Source organism: Hippoglossus hippoglossus, chromosome 10 (genome assembly GCF_009819705.1).
Source record: "Hippoglossus hippoglossus isolate fHipHip1 chromosome 10, fHipHip1.pri, whole genome shotgun sequence".
NCBI lineage: Eukaryota > Metazoa > Chordata > Actinopteri > Pleuronectiformes > Pleuronectidae > Hippoglossus > Hippoglossus hippoglossus.
The window spans coordinates 25,315,135-25,333,199 of NC_047160.1; the positions used below are offsets into that span (position 1 = coordinate 25,315,135).

The 18,065-nt window shown below is 45.3% G+C and overlaps 1 protein-coding gene across 1 annotated transcript in view; it reads left to right on the forward strand.

Moving 5' to 3' along the window:
• Nucleotides 1–18,065, forward strand: part of ppargc1b (peroxisome proliferator-activated receptor gamma, coactivator 1 beta) — an 80,996-nt gene that overhangs the window by 40,571 nt on the left and 22,360 nt on the right. The window contains exon 2 of the mRNA XM_034597639.1: nucleotides 17,549–17,734. Coding sequence (XP_034453530.1) covers nucleotides 17,549–17,734 — 186 coding nt within the window. The remainder of the gene's footprint in view (nucleotides 1–17,548; nucleotides 17,735–18,065) is intronic.

Below are 18,065 nucleotides of genomic sequence, written 5' to 3' on the forward strand. Positions count from 1 at the left end.
TTCATTTAATCGAAGCAACAAAATACGACAGACGAATAATATTGAATCCGTCACTTTTGTTTCCCGCTGATCAAATTACTGTGGAAATGAGCCCAAGCTAATTGATGAATTCCATAAATTTCAACAAATTATGTTCAACACATACTGAACGCCTCGCTAATGAAATCTCATTGGCTCGGATCAGGCTTCAGAAGTGACCGTCGGAGGAGTTTAAATGAAGGTGAAGTAATCTGATTGGCCGACCTGTCGCCGCTGAATTAAGGTCAGGTGAAGCGATGGATTTGGAGTTTCAAAATGAGTGTTGTGTGACGCGTTGTAATCGGGGGTCAGGGAAAGGTGTGTGAACATGTGTGTGAGTGTGCGTCCGCTGAGACTGACTTCAAACCTGATATCGTGCAAACTGCATCGACTGATGAACACTCGGAAACTGCTACTACTCCTGCAGCGTTACAGAATTAAGACCATCCTCTTCCTCACTACACACACACACACACACAAAGTATGTACCATCATTAACCCCCCCCTCCCCTGCTGACCTCTGACCTGACCCCTGCGATAAGGTTTACTCTGATTTTCCCCAATCCTGTTAAGAGCTTTACCAACGCTGCCTGGCTGAAAAGATAGATTACCAGCCAAGAGGAGGGATGGAGCGATGGTGGGACACGAGGAAAGATGGGATTTGAACAGATATGCATCATGGGAGGGAGGTGACCGACAGATCTGGAGCCAAGAAACTCAAATATCACGTCACAATAACATAAATTCCACTGTTCAGGATGGGAAAGGCCGCACTAGGATATAAGTTGAGAGTAGTTTGCAGGGGATGGTCAGTGTCATGCCTCAGACCGTTCACAACATGTGACGGGAGGACGGAGAGAAAGATGGTCGGGGGGGTAAGATGAGAAGCCAGACGCTGCACGGGTTGATGCATCTTCCTTGTTGCCTCCTAATGAGTTCCTCGGTGAGAGCGATTGTGGAGATTGTGACCTCGAGGCCTCGTGCAGGAACGAGCGCGTATGCTTTTTATTTGTGGCAGTGACATGTGTTAATGCGGCCAGAAGACGGAGCAGGAGAGGTCACATGGTGGTCTTCACTGCAGGAAATACAAAAGGAGGGGGATATTTGAGAAAACAGGGATGGATGGAGAAGAGGGTGGAAGGAGGAAGAGTAGAAACAACAACAGGACTGGAATAAAAAGGAAATAGATGTCGAGGTGAAGTAACCAGGAGGGAGGATGGAGCAAGTGATGGATGTGATGTTGAAATTAAAGCTTTATTTGAGTGTGTACTTCTGGACAGCTCACCCATCCAGTCTGTTCGCTGGGATCAGCATCCGCCTCTAATTGCTAATGAAGCTGTAGAGAATCATCAGATACGCTGATGTTACAGTGATGGATTCAGTCCTGAGGCTGCAGCACAAAACAACATCCCTTCAGGTTTATTTCAGGTTGGCTCCGTATCAGAGAGTTAGAACTAAATCAGGTTTGTTACAGCTCCACGTTATCATTACTATGATAATGTAATATACTAATAATAGGTGTGAGTTCCCAACATGGGGTCAGGGATCCTTCCGGGGGGTTAGAGGATGAATCTGAGGCGTTTTTTAAATGATCAGGGAAACAAAATAACACACATCATAGCTCTTAAAGAAAGATTTCCCTTTAAGTTTGGTGTTTCTACCGGACCAGACATGTTACCCGCCGTTACCTCCAAGTCAAATCCACACCAGCCGGGACCCATCAGCCTTGTTTGTGTCCCATCCACATGGAATACCTTTTGGCCCTTTGTACAGGCAGCACAGCCACTGAGAACGTACTCGCCACTTGCTATTTTAGTCCCGGTGTGATCCATTTTGATGCCCTTGCTAGTTCGCTGCTGGAAGTGACAGTTATTTGAGCGGAAGTGGTCAAAGGTGACGTCCTTGGATTTCCGCAGTAAAACAAATCCTTGTGGCCACCCAGGCTTCATATACGCTGATTTAGATACCGCACAGTCATTCTCTGAGCCCGTACCTGTACATTTATAGCATATATCATTTTAATTTATCCTCATAAACCTGCTCGTACAGTAAACTATGAAACACACACGGAACATTTATGAAAAGCAGGACGTACTGTGTTCGGTGTGAGAGTCTGTGGATGCATTATAAATAGGGAGGAAGATGCCCACACAGGGACTCTAATGGATTGATAGATGGGGTGCAGGGGTTTTGGTGCAGCTCAAGGCCAAGTGCTCTGAAATTAGATACTGAGACGGTCGGACACCTGAGACCGGGACATCGTAGCTGCTGAGGGTTAAAACCTGTTCAGCAGCAATTTAATCAACACGCGTCTCTCACAGGAAATTTGGAAAATGGTCACCGGTGCTTAAGGAGATTGCAAAGTCGTCACGTTGCGGGAACGATGACAAAAAGGACACGGGAGGAGATCGTGATGCTGCGACGTTTAAGAAGTGTGTTTTATTCTGGAAACCAGTTGAATATCTCCTCTGCCTCATCGGTGACTTTCTGTAACTGAGTTTTATCAAATTAACTTAAAGTGAGCCGATTCAATCCTCTTAAAGTCGGGGAGAGTGAGAGTGTCTCTGCATCTCAATCTCCCGGCTCCCTCTGTCCTCTTTCCATTCAATACCCACCGTTCCGTTCTCACACTGAATGAGCCGAGCTGGCAGCGCCTCCACGCCGTCTCAGCTGCCACCGCCGCTCTTATTTCTGAGCCCTGAATCGGCTTTCCCCCTCCGATCCCATTACGAGGCTACGCCGGCTACCTGCGGCGTCAGGACGGCAGCTCTCCGCTCCTTTTAGCCCACCGCTCCGTCTCGTCTTCAGGCCGCCGTCATCATCTGTCGCTTGTGATTTCCTCGGGGCGGCGGGTGTTTGGACTTCGATGTTGATGTCTGGCCAAGTTTGGCTCGAGTGAGACGCAGGTTTTACCCTTGATGCAGCTTCCTGATATCGATCATAATTTAAATTAAATTATATCATATTACATTTAATTAAATACTAGAAAAGTGGATGTTTCTTGTGATGCAAATAACACAATAACAAAGAAAGTTTCAATTGTCTTTAATATTTCAAAATTTGTACAAGTAGCGTTATTATTTCAAATATATTTAATTCAAAGTTGCTTAAATGTAAAATGAAAAGCATCAGACAATAATGAAACGTGCACTGAAGCAACTTTACAACCATACAAAGGTACATAGCACGAAAATTTAATTAAATCTGTCAATATGTAATTCAAATATTTAATATTATTAAAAGATATGTACTATAATGTCTGGTGATGATTCTCTATTTAATTTGCACTTATTTTAGCATCCGTCACCCCCCCCCCCCCCCCCCCCCCTCTCATCTCACTGAGCTGCTGAGTCGCCCTTCGCTCGCTCCTGATTGGCTGTGGCTTTATCCATCGGCCAGTGGAACAGTCCGATTTAGCCTTGACTGCTAATCTGACAACAATTAAGCGGGTGCTTAGCGATGAGGTGAGGATGGCGAGGAGTGGGTGTGGCTCAGGGATACAGAGGAGCCGCCACGTTGTGGATCTGCATCAATCTGGTAATGCACGTGCACGTGGCAGGAGGCTGACATGGTTCACCCGGCTCCTCGCTGCTTTTAGCAGAGAGAAAAATGACGAGACAAGCAAACGCAGCTCGCTCTCATGCAGCAGAACGACACGCTGCACTTTTAATCAGCCTGTTGAATCGAGCAAAGTCTGCGTGGCTTAATGTGAGTGTTTCCATCCCTCCGTCATTAGCCTCTTACATGCAGGGGACGGGCGAGGGCTCACCTGGGCTCGCGCTTCCAGATTTAGCCTCTGTGCCGCTGCCACTCTCCCCAGCCGGGGGAGGGAGGGATGGATCGAGCCAGATTAGGTTGCAGAGTGACAGAGGTTGGCTGGAGGTGAGATCAGTGTAACGGATCTCCCCGGAGGAAGGAAGAGCCGGAGACCGACTGGATTCTGTGCCATGAGTCGACAGAACGCGCCTCAGAACAACTTACAGCCACGCACTTGATTTTTAATTGGGTCTAATTGCTTTAATCAGGTGCAACACATTGCCAGTAACAAAGCAGCCGTGCAGCACCGACCTTGACTTCCATTTTTTGGGGTATTTTCTAACGAATCATTAGTGATATTTACGAGCGTCATTATGAAAGTAATGAGGACGTTATTGTCTCGACCTTTCCTCCTCCTTTTTCTGGATAAAATAACCAAACCAAACGGGAAACTTCCGTCTGGTTGACGAGGAAATTTTACAGCTTTTCATAAAAGTAATTTCATCCGTTTGAAGTCGGCTGCTTTGTCGAAAAAGCAAATCCAGGCAGATTTGCTGGAGGCAGATGAATCCTAATTTTGGCTGAGACACTTAAGTTTGGTTCAATCCAAAAGGTTAATGGTAAATGACTTGTTATAAAGTCCCTCACATGGCAGATCAGAGGCTAAACAAACTAACTTTTGGCAGAAAATCAACCGAAACCACATCTTTTTCTGCTGAAGCGTTGTTATTACCCGGCTCCGCTGCTGTTCGAGCCTCTGAGGCTTCACCTCTGAGAGTCGGGGCTGGATGTCGAGCAAGAAACAGGAGCGAGCAAGAAAGTGAAAGTGAGCGTCTGATTGAACTCAGAGTGTTTCTGAGTCGAGACTGGAAGCGGCATCAGCAGCACTCAATAACACTTGTTGTATTGACTGAAGGCCAGACATCATTTGCAGACTGTATGTGTGTGTGTGTGTGTGATGTGTGTGTGTCTGATTGTGTGTCTGCGCGCACAATAGAGATACGAAGGAAGCGAAACAGCACGTTTGTGTGTCTCAGACTAAGAGAGAGGAAGAGAGTCTTTGATAATGATGACGGTGTGTGTGTGTGTGTGTGTGTGTGTGTGTGTGTGTGTGTGTGTGTGTTATGAGAAAAGAACAAAGGAAACCAAGTGGCAATTTGCGTATTTGTCTGAAGTCGAGTATTTCCCCTACACACTCGTCACTAGTTCTCTTTGATCACTTCATGCGCTCACTCTGTCTGTCTGATAGTAATGAGGTCAAAGGTCAGGGGTCAAGATGATGCTCTTACAAGAGGAAGATGACATGAGAGTAAATTCTGCTCCTAAACTTTGTGTATTCTTGTCACAAATACTGGATTTGATTCAGCAGCAAAAGGTACTTAAAGTATTGAAGTAAAAGTACTTAAAGTATTGAAGTAGAAGTACTTAAAGTATTGAAGTAGAAGTACTGCGTCTGAATGAAGCATGGTGATGAATGACATCATTAGATGGAAGCAGCACGTGGCTGCTGCAGCTGCTGCAGGTGGAGCTGCTGCAGGTGGAGCTGCTGCAGTTTCATAAAGACTCGGGGAGGCCACCTGCATCCGAGGGGTCGTCAGATGATTAATACGAAGAGACACGAGGAAGAAAAAGTTCCCATACAAAACGTCTGTTTGCAGCTTTAGGGCCTTTTCTGTGATATTTGATTTCTGCTGCAGATATGAGATCGTTTTTAAGATTCACTGAAATGAAAACATGTGAGAGGTTTAGTGGGGAAAGTCGCCGTTTGGCTAAAAGTGTTTTAACTCAGACGTCTGAAGTGTGACACAGACTAGAAGGGAATTCAACCTGTGTCATCTTTTATAAAAGTACTAAGCAACTTAATAGGTATAGATACTGTGTCTTGTTTGTTTAATCACTAAAGACAAATGTGAAAGTGAAAACTTTACAGTGATATTGTACCAACAGGACTGAAGTGTACGACCTTGCAGCTGCACCTCGTGCGGTTGAGTCCTTACGCTCATCGTGTGTATTAGTGAGACCATTCTGACATTTAACTTCGTACACTGAGCGGAAACAGAACTCGTGAGCGTGGAAAGTTATTTAAGGTCGTCGTGATCATGTGAACCCTCGTAGGGTTTTGGTGTCAAGCTCAAAGGCACTGCGGCAGGGGAGAATGCCCTGCGGTCGTGTGTAATGACATCCCATCCCTTGGAATTACTGTACACAAAGATATACACAACTGCATGAGGATAAAATGACACACACACACACACACACACACACACACACACACACACAGCCCTGGAGGAGCCGGGATGGGAACAGTCAGTACAACACTTTTTTCGGCAGCGTCCCACTTCCTCTCCGGTTTTGGCCTCATTTGAGCTCATCGCATCACAAACACACAAAAAATACACACTAAACACACACTAAACACACACACACCCTCATTGACCCCATGACTGACTGACTGACTGATCGTCATTCAGCAAGTTTAGAGGAATTAAGTGAATTAAATTAAAAAGGAAATTGCACAGAAAGTTCCTTTTTAAACGCCACACACACACACACACACACACACACACACACACACACACACACACACACACAGTCTCACCACTGAGGCAGGTAATGAGAAACAGTAGCTGCCAATTTTCCTTATTGATTCATTCATTCATTAAAGTGCGTGAGACAAGGCCAGAAATCACTTTTATCTGTCATGTGACAACAACGCGGCACGAGGCCGAGGCCACGCATGTTCATAGCGTGTGCGTGTGCGTGTGTGTGTGGGGGGGGCTCCTCAAGTCAGTAGCAGCCTGTGGAAGAATTGGTCATGAGACTAGGATAAGAGCTAAATATAGACCCACAACCACACACACACAGACACACACTGACTCTCTGTGCTATAAGCTCAGTATCTGAATGAACCAGTCCGCCTATCAGAGAATCACGCTGCAGATTTGCATTCTGGGAACATTGTCTCCCTTTTCCTCTCTCCATTTATTCCTCCCGCCCTCGTTCATCTTTCATCGGCGCGGCGAGAAGCTCCTCAGGGATCCAGAGCGACGAGCTCCCTGCGTCTCTGTTCCTCCTCCTCGAGTCCCTCAGGATCAGAGCGAGCGTCACAAGCCTCTTTCATCACTTACAATCAAAACTGGGAAGACTTCATTTCCTCTTTGCTCTTTTTGTTTTTTCGTCTCCTCAGATGTTTTGTCCACTGCCTCTTGAGACACTTGCTTTTAACCCGTTTTTTCATATAATCAGCAGAAATCATGTGAGCAAGAGGAAATATAAGAGATGTGGTTACAGTTCTCATCCACGTCCGTCCAGACTCAGACTGTACAATATAAAGGATTTTAATAATACATCATTTTTGTCATAATTAAGTTATTGCTCAAAACGACTTTGACCAACTTCTACTCAGTTAATCCTTAATGTCAAGTGGACATTCGTGTCTGATGTGTTCGCTGCAGACGTTTCTTAGATATAACGTGAAGTCGTCCTTACGTCTGAAGACGCACAGAGAGAATATTAATATCATAACTGCTGTTAAAGACCAACTTCTTCTCACTAGCTGTCAATTCAAGTTGAGACCTATATAGATATATATAAATTCTCAAATAGTTATGATGTTTAATGTTTATTCTCTATTATATTTATATATTTTCATATTAATTTAGGTGCATTTAAAGCCTGTTTAGCACTTGGCTGTTTAGAATCTGCCATATAGATAAACTTTGAGTTGATTTGACGAACAACTCGAACACATAACGTCTCCATCTTCTCCATAAAAACACAGAAAATAGAGGAGAACATTCACAACGACAAGTTTGAGACGATACAATCCGGGGTTTTTGTAAATGAATAGACAACTGTGTTGATAATTGATTTTGTAAACTAATTTATCAAGACAAAATTGCCAAATGTTTCCTCTCCAGCGTGCGATACCATCGTGAGTTAAATACCTTTGTGTTTTGGACTTAAGCACCAAACGATTATTCAACAGGTTTAGATAATGACATAATCGTTAGCGAGCTCCTGAGGGTTGAGACGAGCTGCAGCTCTGAATCGGGTTCGGGGGGGGGGGACTGGCAGCAGCAGAGTGTTTGTGCCGCGCTGCTCCCGCTGCGGATGCATGTCAACTCCCTGAATGTAGAGCAGGTCGCTGCCGGTTAGAAGCCGTGTTGCTGCTCAGTCGAGCATTTCTGGAGAAATAAAGATTAAACAGCAGGAGATAATGATTCCCATTGATCTGCTTCCTCATTCAGCTTCTGTCCGCACCCTGGCGACTCTTCATCGACTCACTTTGTACCTCGATAATCAAACGGCACATAATTGGCTTTTTGTGGCCCTTATTAAATATGGAGGGGGGGGGTGGGGGCGCCGCGGCGGCTGGAGGGGGGTGTTTCTTTTTGTTTGCGGTAATTAAGCACATCCCTTCTGTGTCGTCTGCCGAGGAGAGAAACGAGATGGGAAGTTTAAATTGTGCAGCTTTCCATTCTCATTACCTGTCAACAAATTACTCACTGATTCACTGGAGACGCTCTCACGTCGTGACGGAGCGTCGGCTGTGTGCCCGGAGGAAGGAGGAGGCCACGGCGTATTTCTACACACAGATAAGATGCTCTGCACAATGTGGGTGAACACAAAGTGTGTAGCAATTAAACAAGTTGTTGATTAAAGCTCGTTATGATGAAAAGAAACATTCACACGTTCATTGAGCTAAATATCGCTTCTATCATTCTTCTTATACACGACTCATACTAAACACCTACAACATTTGGGATCTCCTTCTTCTTATGTTGTAAAACCAGAGGTTGTTTTGTCTGTTGATAGGAAGTTTCTGGTTTTGCTTTGAAATAAAGAAACGATAAAGAACCAGAAGGGCACTCGGTAAAACGCACGTCCCAACAGTCGCCTCGTGAAGCCACATTTAAATTCTCCAGATCCAGATGTTTTATTTGGATCTGCACCAAATTGCACACACTCATAAATATCAGTCCCCCGAACATGCCTCTTATTTCGTAATAAAACGAAAATGTTGAAAACTTAAAGAAAGTGGTGAAACCTTCCTTGATCCAAACTGAAATGTATTTATTGGGTTTATCCCCTGACCCACAACGTGTCCCTCCACCAAGTCGTAATCTGTCCAGTAGGTTTTGCAACTAGTTAGAGAACATATCTCGTACAATGGCCAACAACAGTCCCCTGAAATTCAGCCAGATGATCATCTTAATATGCTGTGTTTTTAGATAAAAAAGATAAAAAGTTATTATTCCTTTGGAAACAGATAAAAATGGTAAAGAACATCCTGTCTCTCAAAGTCAAAGAAAGTGATATAAACTTTCCTGGATCCTCCCCAGAAGTTCTTGGCCCGTGTCCCATCCTTCAAACCAAGTTTCGTGGAAATCTGTTGAGTCGTTTTTGCACAAACAAACCAAACAAGGTAATAAGCAGCTCATCATCTCTGCACGGACAGAAGGATGATTATTAATCCAAAGAGGAAGTTCCCCCAGACTCTCTGACAACTGATCTTTGAGACGTGTAGTTTAGAAGCAGCTCAGCGTTTAGCATTTATCACCAAAGACAAAATTAAAACGACGAATACGTGAAATCCATGTCTGATACGCGAGCATCAGTTTCCACTGATCAATGCTCCCGTGCACGTTCGTGCAGGGGCTACATTTATCGGGGTCGCGAGTCCATGAGTTTAAGTTGCACAGCGGAGACGTTGGAGGTGTCGTCTTCTAAACCACTTCCTGCCAAAGTCACCTTGAAGAAAAGTGGGAGTTAAGGGAGCGGGACACTTAGCGCCGTCTCCTGCAGCCTGGCAGGTTGCCTCATATCTATGTCACTTCAGTGTGCGAGGCGGGGGGGGTGATTACAACTCTCTATCTGGCTCCTCTCATCATCATCTCTCATGTATATGGGCTCAGCTCTGTCACTTCACCTTCACGTGTTCCTTCGCCCCGGTTCCCGTGTTAACACTGTTTCTCAAAGACGGTTTTTTAAAAGCGTCATTTGCGAGATTAAAAGTTAGAATGTCGGAGGATTTGAATTCTCACAGATCCGACGTTAGTCCTGCGTTGGATCATGTTTGGAGACAAATTTGGACTTTGGGTAAAACTCCTGAAGCTTCGTGCAGGAGAGAGAAAGTGGGAAAAATGTTAATTACGAAACTAACTGTGGAGAATATTTGTTGTTTTGTTACTGGAGTCGTGCATAAATCTCCATTATTTCCTTAAAGGTCAACATTGAGGTTCTACTCTCTGCTAGAGCATTAATTGTCACTTCGGATTTATCAAATCATAACATAATTACTTTTTGTTTTATCCTTCAGAATTGAATTAAAGTGCAAAATAAGAACAACAGCTCCGTCTCCACTCGGAGTCGAGGTTCGGTCTTTAGTTATTCAGAACGAGCCCCGAAGCCCCAAAGGGTCGAGGCAAATTATTCATGTTACACCAGCGGATGTAAATAATCTGCGAAATGATCACGTACATTCAACAGGGACCGGAGCTGCTTTCTTTTTCCTGCTGCCCTCCTGCACCTACAGCCGAGAGTTGAGAGAGCTTGACCTTGTATGGTGGTAGTGGTGTGTGTGTCTGTGTGTGTCTGTGTGTGTGTGTGTGTGTGTGCATGCCTGAGCCTAAAGGGAAGTGTGGACAGTCCAGAACACTGATGGCCGACTCACTCGCACATGACCGGGCTTGTGACTGACCTTATGTAACGTTACAGAAGTCGAGGAGGTGTCAGGGAGTCAGCAGCTGGAGGTTTGATTTCCCCGTGTGGATCGATACAGAATCACACGAGGATCGGAACCACGTAGGAAACACACATCCGACTTCACTGCGCCACAAAAGTTTGGAAAAGTGACACTAAACCTCCACATTCGACAGCTTTGTCCTGATCCAGTCAGTGTAAAGCATGGAATAGATTGTTTGGAATTAGTGTGTATTTCATATTTATTCACGTTTTTCTCTGGTTTTCTTCGCTTCATACTTTTAGCTCCGACTCCAAGAATAACTTCGCCTTCTCGCTTCCACCTCAGAAGCTCAACATCGACGGTCGAGATCATTTCAGCCCTTTGACGAACCCTCGACTAACTATAATTCCAATCTACTATAAATAGCAGACTAATGGAAAGACGTGTGGCTTCCCCTCGGCCCCCTGCTGAGAAGTCAGGGAAGAATAGACCGTGTGCGTTTTGAATATAGAAGTGAAAGATGCCGGCTCAGCACGTCCACATGCACACGTCACGCTGGCCTTCCCACATCCACCCGCTGGTTTGAGCCCCGGTCGCTCTGCCCACGTGCCGACGTGCTATAAATAGCGAGCGGGTTTAGTGCGTGATTGTCCCGCCAGGCGTTTTATGACTGAACGGGCCAGTGGGTTTTTCCCTGTTGTTACTGAGGCAGAGATTAACCACGAATGGAAGTCACTGCACTTTATTTCTCTCAACACCCCATTTCTCCACTGTCGTTATTATTATTATTATTATTATTATTATTATCACGCTGCCCTTTACAAGCCGACACTAACCGGTGGCTTTCAAAGGCTTCAAAAGGTCAAAGGTCGGCGTGAAGTTCGCACATATAGACGCTGTGGGCATTTCCAGTCTCTGTCTTCCTCGAGTTGAGTAATTCATGGTCATATCTCTCTTGTAAACTCTGAATGAACTTATGAAATTTTTCCCTGAAGTGTTTTCTCTCTCGATATCTTCAAAGGTGTCTGGATTCTGCGTTAATTTCACACCCGTTTGCTTAATCTCCCCCGGCTAATGCTCCATTTAGGCCATAATCGATTCAGACGGAGACACAGTGAGTGATGGGTTCATCGCTGAGACGCTATTGTGTTATCATTGCAGCACATTAACACGGAGAAGAATAAGCCACTTCCCCCCCCCCCCCCCCCCCCCCCTTTATTTCCTCTTTTATCAAGTGTTTATTTGTTCCCACAGAAAAAGTGACTGAGCACAGAACAGAACTTGTGATTCTCTCCTCAGACTTTCTGGATTTCAAACTTAAAGCCACCGCAGTCGGGGGGGAATCTGAGCTTCTTTTCAACTCGAGACTTTATCTGGATTCAAACGGGCGGTTGCTCTGAGCCGCTGAGCAGAGTTTGACTCCGTGCAGGAGGGCGCTGCTCGTCTGAGAGTGGAAAGAGATGTCAGCGTTTCTTCTGAAGAGAATAAACCGCGAAAAACGTAGATCTTTGTTCAAAGACTTCAAACAACCTGTTTTCAGTTTTTCCCATCATGCATCATCATTAGCACACGTGTGAGGGAAGATGTGTTTATATTTCTATAGTAAAGATTCACTTTATGAGATAATAACACCGCAGCTGATTGGACTGGAAACTTGGAGTTAAAGAGTTAAAGAAAAACGTGATTTAACTTGGACATGGAAGTGAAAAGAAGTTTATCAAAGTCTCGATTATATTTTCCTTGTCATCTCCCTGAGTAGAAACGCTGGAATTTGACAGATGACATCGGTTCATGTCAGTGTTGGCTTATCTTAAATTTACCTTCTTCAAACTTTAACAAAACAGTTCTAGTTGCAGTTTTAATATATTCCAGTAAAACCCAGTGTCAGAGCAGAAGTAGAGAACAACTACTTTTTTCGTTTTGTGTTAGAAACCAATATAACGAGTGTGAATCTGTTGTTTCTTGGATTCTTCCTTTGCTTTATCGAGGAAACCCTTCGATATTCCTTTAGCATCTTTTTGTGGATGTGGTTTAAAGATCTGACATCACAACAACTGGTACTGAGCGTGTCTGAGGTCAAAGGTCACTGCTCTCATACAATAGCTGCAACACGATGTTCAGTGATCGTGCACGACACAGAAAATAGTAAATGAGAGCGCAGCAGAGTCGGCGTTGCTTCTCTACGTGTTTTGTTGTGCTTGGTCTGTGTTGCGTAGTTTTGTATGCATGGGATCACCTGTGTGTGTTAACATGTAACGTGGGAGCTGTGAGTGTGTGTGTGTGACGGAGCAGGACGCTGCTTCCATAAGTGATGCCATCGACACGCTGTCCCAGCTGCCCTCGGAGCAGGAGCACACGTGCTGCTCGGTCAACACCTCACAAGTATGTCAAGGTTTCCCTGCTTCCTGGTGCAACATGTTCAGGTGTGTGAAATGTGTGCGCCGTGCCCAAGGATGTTTTTATTGATTGATGGCTGCGGTGGAGAGATGAAAGGAGAGAAGGAGGGATGAAAGGAGGAAAAAGAGAGAGAGGCTGAGTGGAAGCAAAGAAATCAATCAGCCTGTCCTCCGAGTTTACAAGGAGGGAGAAACGGAGGGAGGATGGGAAGAAGAAGGGAAACACGGAGGAGAGAGGAGAGGATGGGTGATAAACGGAGGCAGAGAAGAGAGATGGAGGAGAGAGAGAACGAAGAGGATTAGACGAGTGAAGGGAGGGAAGAAGAGAGTGAAGGGCAGTGAAGAGGAGAGGAAAGAAGAGATGAGGAAGGGCGATGGCCAGAGAGGGTCTAAGTGCAGCAGAGGGAAGCTGAGGAAGACGATGGAAGAGGAGAGAAGAGGAGAGAAGGAGGGATGAGAGACGAAAATGAGAAAAAAGTTAAGGAAACAAGGGAAGAAGAAGGAAAATGGTGAAGAGGAAAGACCAAAGTGAAGCTGATGAAAAGGGAAAAGAAGGATGAGATGAAGAGGATTGAGTAAGAGAGGAGATGAAGGATGTTAGGGAGAGCAGAGGAGAAGAAACAGAAAAGAGAGAGTGAGTTATTGAAATGGAAAGATATTGAGTATTAGGAAGAGTGAAGAATGGTAAAGGAGAAAAAGAGGAGAGAGGATGCTAGTCAAGGAAAGGACAGGTGAAGGGGGGAAGAGAGCGGATGAGAAGAAGGAGGAGAGAGGAAAGGAATGATGTGTGGAGGGGATGAGTCAGATGCACGTGAGGGGGATGTGAGCTGCATGCTAACTACACACACACACACACACACACACACACACACACACACACACTAGGTGAAAACACACATCTGCATCAGCAACTGCGAGGAGAGGAAGCGATGGGAGGGTCTTACAGAGGGCATCCTCTCCTCCTTCCTTCCCATCTTCTTCTTCTGCTTCACTATCAAGTCACGACTACCCTCTCTCTCTCCCTCCCTCTCTCCCTCCCTCCCTCTATCGCTCTTTCATTCCCTCTCTTCTGACCCACATCTCTCGTTTTCCTCCCTCTCACCCACTCAGTCTTTCCCATCACTTTCCTCTTCCTTCTTCTCATCTGTGCGTCCGCCGCATTTTTTGTTTGCCCATCATCTCTCTTTCCTTTCCCCTCTCTTCCTCCCCCTCTTCCTTTTCATGCCTCTCTTTCCCTCCATCCTCTCTCCCTCTCTCCCTCTCTCCCTCTTCACTCTGCTGATTGGCTCTTTGATCACGTCTGCTCTGGTGCGTAATTCTGCTCTGTAATTTATGAAACCATGAATGATATCAGCTCATGCTATTCATTCCCTGCCCCGAATAAACACTCCTCGCTCAGACAAATAAACTGGTGCACGGGGACAGTTGTAAAAATACAACAGTTAATGTCGAGATGATGAAGAAACACGATGAATATTGTCTAAAATCAAAGATAGAAATGAATGAGAGAGATGATGGTCAGTCACTGCTGCGTGAAATTAACTATATCGTCGATACATCATGAGTTTGTTGATTCATTTTTAAGTGTTTGGTGTTGCAGCTGCAGCCAATCGGTCAGTTTGATTGCAAAATAATCAAAATTTTGCCAAATACATTGAACAATGTTCGGTAAATATGAAAAGTCTCATTTACAAGTTGTGCATAAAGCTCAATTTGAATTGAAAGACGCTCTTGTTAGCTCGTGGCATCGTTAACGCTCGCTGTTGTTGTCCTTGCGTGCAAAGGCGCTTTGCAGAAATGCTGTGCGGCGTCGTTGTGGCTGGTCGCACACCGCTCCGTGACTCAGGGAGGGAGCATGGAGGTTCCCTGACGGCTCCTGGAGGCAGATCACAGACGCTGGTGATAAAGATGAGATATTGTGCAAGAAACTGTGAAGACAAAACGGTTTCTCTGGTGGTGTGGTTGTGTTTTTCTCAGCGTGGACACCGATTGTTTAGGAGAAGACTCAGTCACTGTGACACAATATGAATGAAAGAGAGACACCGTGATGACGTCAGAGTGAATCTCACAATCTGTCAGGCTCCACTGCAAACTGCACTGAAGTACTCTGATTACTTACTAATCTATAGTAAGTAATCTTTAAAATGATGCACAAGTTTTATGGTTTTTAAAAGAAACTGTTGCACATTATCAGTCATAAGCTTTTGGCCATAAATTCCAAAGGAATACATTTTTATAAAACTATAGTATAACACAATAGTAATGTTGTTATGTTGGTGCAGAGTTGCAGGTTATTTACTGGCAGCTTTCAGGGACATCACACAGAAGACGCACTGTTCAGCGTAGAGTCGGTTTGAGATGATGTTACCGCTGAGGGAATCTGATAGGGAACGAGAACTGCCGGGTTGATTCAGTTTGAAAGACGGTTGGTTGATAACTGGTCGGCCCTGTTTACTCGCCCTGTGAGAAGAATGGAGAAGGAAGTGCGTGTGTGTGTGTGTGTGCGTGTGTGTCTGTGTGTGTGTGTGTGTGTGTGTGTGTGTCTGTGTGTGTGTGGGCGTGTAAATGAAAGAGAGAATGTGCTCGTAGACACAATTGATTGTTTCTTTTGTCTTCTCTAAGAAACGTGCAAACTGAAACACGTCGTGAATGCTTGGCTTCCTTGTAAAAAAAATACCAGTTGCACTTCTTTCTGTCCCCAACACGTTTCCTGTCTTTCTCCTTCTTGCGCTCTCCCCCCCCCCCCCCCCCCCCCCCTTCTTCCTCCCTCGTTCACCTCCCACCAGAGACCACAGTCCCTTGTCTTCACACTGAGTCACGTACACACACTTCCTCTCCTCCTCTTTTCTTTCTGTTCTCTGTGACATGGCTCAGGGTTTCTGTCTGAAGCTGCAGCCATGTGTTGTGACTGGAGACCACGTGGCACCACCACGTGGAACACGTTTTGGGCTTTCTGAGGGGGTTTCCTTCAGGGGTTTGAGGACCACGTTGGTGTTTCACAGGGCTTGTCCCTCAAAGGAGTTTGAAAAGGTGGTTCCATGTGCTCTTGAGGACATTTCAAGGCTTATTGAGGAGGTTTTCTTTATCAGGTTCAGGGGTCTATTGGATTCCCTGCTCTTGATGGTGTTTCAGGTTTTCTAGACGGGACTCCAGAATCTTTTCAGGGTGTTGAGACAGTCTCGATGAGCCGTAAGAGTTTTTGAGAAGAGCTGAAAGTTATTGAGAAGCTTTCCTGAAAACTAACAGCAGGAATTGAGGGTTTTCTGTAAAGTTTAAGGATTCTAAGGGATTTGAGGGTTTTAAGATTCATTGTTGGGGGTTTAGGATCATGAGGGTGTTTTATGGGGGGGGGGGGGGGGTAGGGCCCCTGGTTGAGTTCAGGAGGTTCAAGAAGTTACGAGAGAGATTTTAGGGGGGGGTCTTTAAGCGGTACGGATAACGATGGACAGATGGTGGTTGAGCCCTTAATGAGGCTTGTAGGGGTACAGTGATCAAAAGTATGTTTAACTTCAGCGTGCGTTTAAATATGAATTTGAGAATGAAACAGAACTTCTCTGTGTTACTACAACTACATCACATATTCAAGCTAGTTTATTACTTTTCCCATCCTCCGTCGTCATAGAGGTTGAATTCAAGGCTCTTTGCAGAAGAACCCTCTATCCTCTGAGTCTGTGGACATTAAAGTAGAAGCTAATCTACTGGACCTGCTCCAAATGGACGGGACTTACAAATTGTATAATAAGAACAAATATGTCTCCGTTGTGTTTGTGCTCGTCCACAAGGGAGTCTAGCTGATCATTTTGAGCGCCCAGAATCATTTTCAAAGGATCATTTCAAAGGATGGGGAATAATTTAGTCTTCAGAGCCCAGAAAACAAAGCTCGATCGACCACGACGAGAAGTCCACAGATTACACCGAGGAGCTAATTTCCCTGATTAACACACACTCTGCCCGAGGGGAACTAATCGCGTGAAGACCCTCTGTGACACAATAGCACTTTGTTGATGTGCAGGACCTCCGCTCAGCGCCTGCTGCAGTATGTGACACATTCCCTGTCTAATCCTTCATTGTGCCGCGGCAGATGCCTCCATTGGCTTCAGTGTGGAAACTCCTCAAACATGGAAGTCTCATTATCTGTAATGAGTAGCTGTTGAGAGATGAGGGGCCTGTCGATGAGAGCTCCTTGTGACTCCGACACTGAGCAGTGTAATAATATACAGTATATGCCAGATGATGGAGGCTTTCATCCAGAGTACCTCACGGTGCTTCAACTGCATGCATATTTCACAAAGTGTGGCCCAGTGGGAACCGAACCCCTAAATATAACAATGGCAGCGCTGCGTCGAGCGGTGAACTTCACAGGAAACGGCAACCTTAGCTGGGAGCGGAGTTGTTTCCCATGTTCGGTAACTTGGGTTCTTAGACAGCAGAGGAAACATCATTTCCTTTGTGATGCATAAAAGAGCAAAGTGTCCGACTCCAGTGACGCAGGCAGACTCGTTCCTTTCCCTCCAGCTGTGATCAGCACCTCCCGATATTCGGGATCACGTTTTTCACAAAGTGACTCACGCGCCTCTGTCGCATCTCAACAGAACAAACCGCCCGGGAGTTTTGCTTTAATCTTGATGTTTGACTAACGTGACCTTTCCCTCCTCTCTCTCTCTTCCTCTTGTTTTTTTCCATCTTGCAGTATGGGGAGGAGGAGGTGTGTTCGGACCGCTTGGACACTGACTTCCCGGACATCGACCTCTCCCAGCTGGACACCAGTGACTTCGACAGCGTCAACTGCCTCAGTGAGCTGCAGTGGTGCAACGACCAGGCTGCCGACGCGTCACCGGCCTCCATCCACTACAGTACGGCAGATGAGCTCTTTGAGGTGAGGCTCAAACTGCAGTCCCCTTATTCTGCAGACGACTTCTTCAATGCTTTTTATCATTAATGTTGTTTTATACAGATAATCGTGGCCTCAGGTTGAGTTGTTTGGGGTGAAGGTGTTTTTCACTGTTGTTATTTTGTCCCTTTGAGCCTTTAAGGGATATCTGGGAATTCTACATCTGCCAATAAAAACATGGTATTCACATCCCTTTTGATTCCCAGACAACAAAGACTTCAATACCTCATTGAGACGTTCATGCAAATGATGTTACAAAGTGCAGTTCAAAGTTAAAGGCACAAACCAGCCTCTGCAGAGAGAAAACAACCCATTT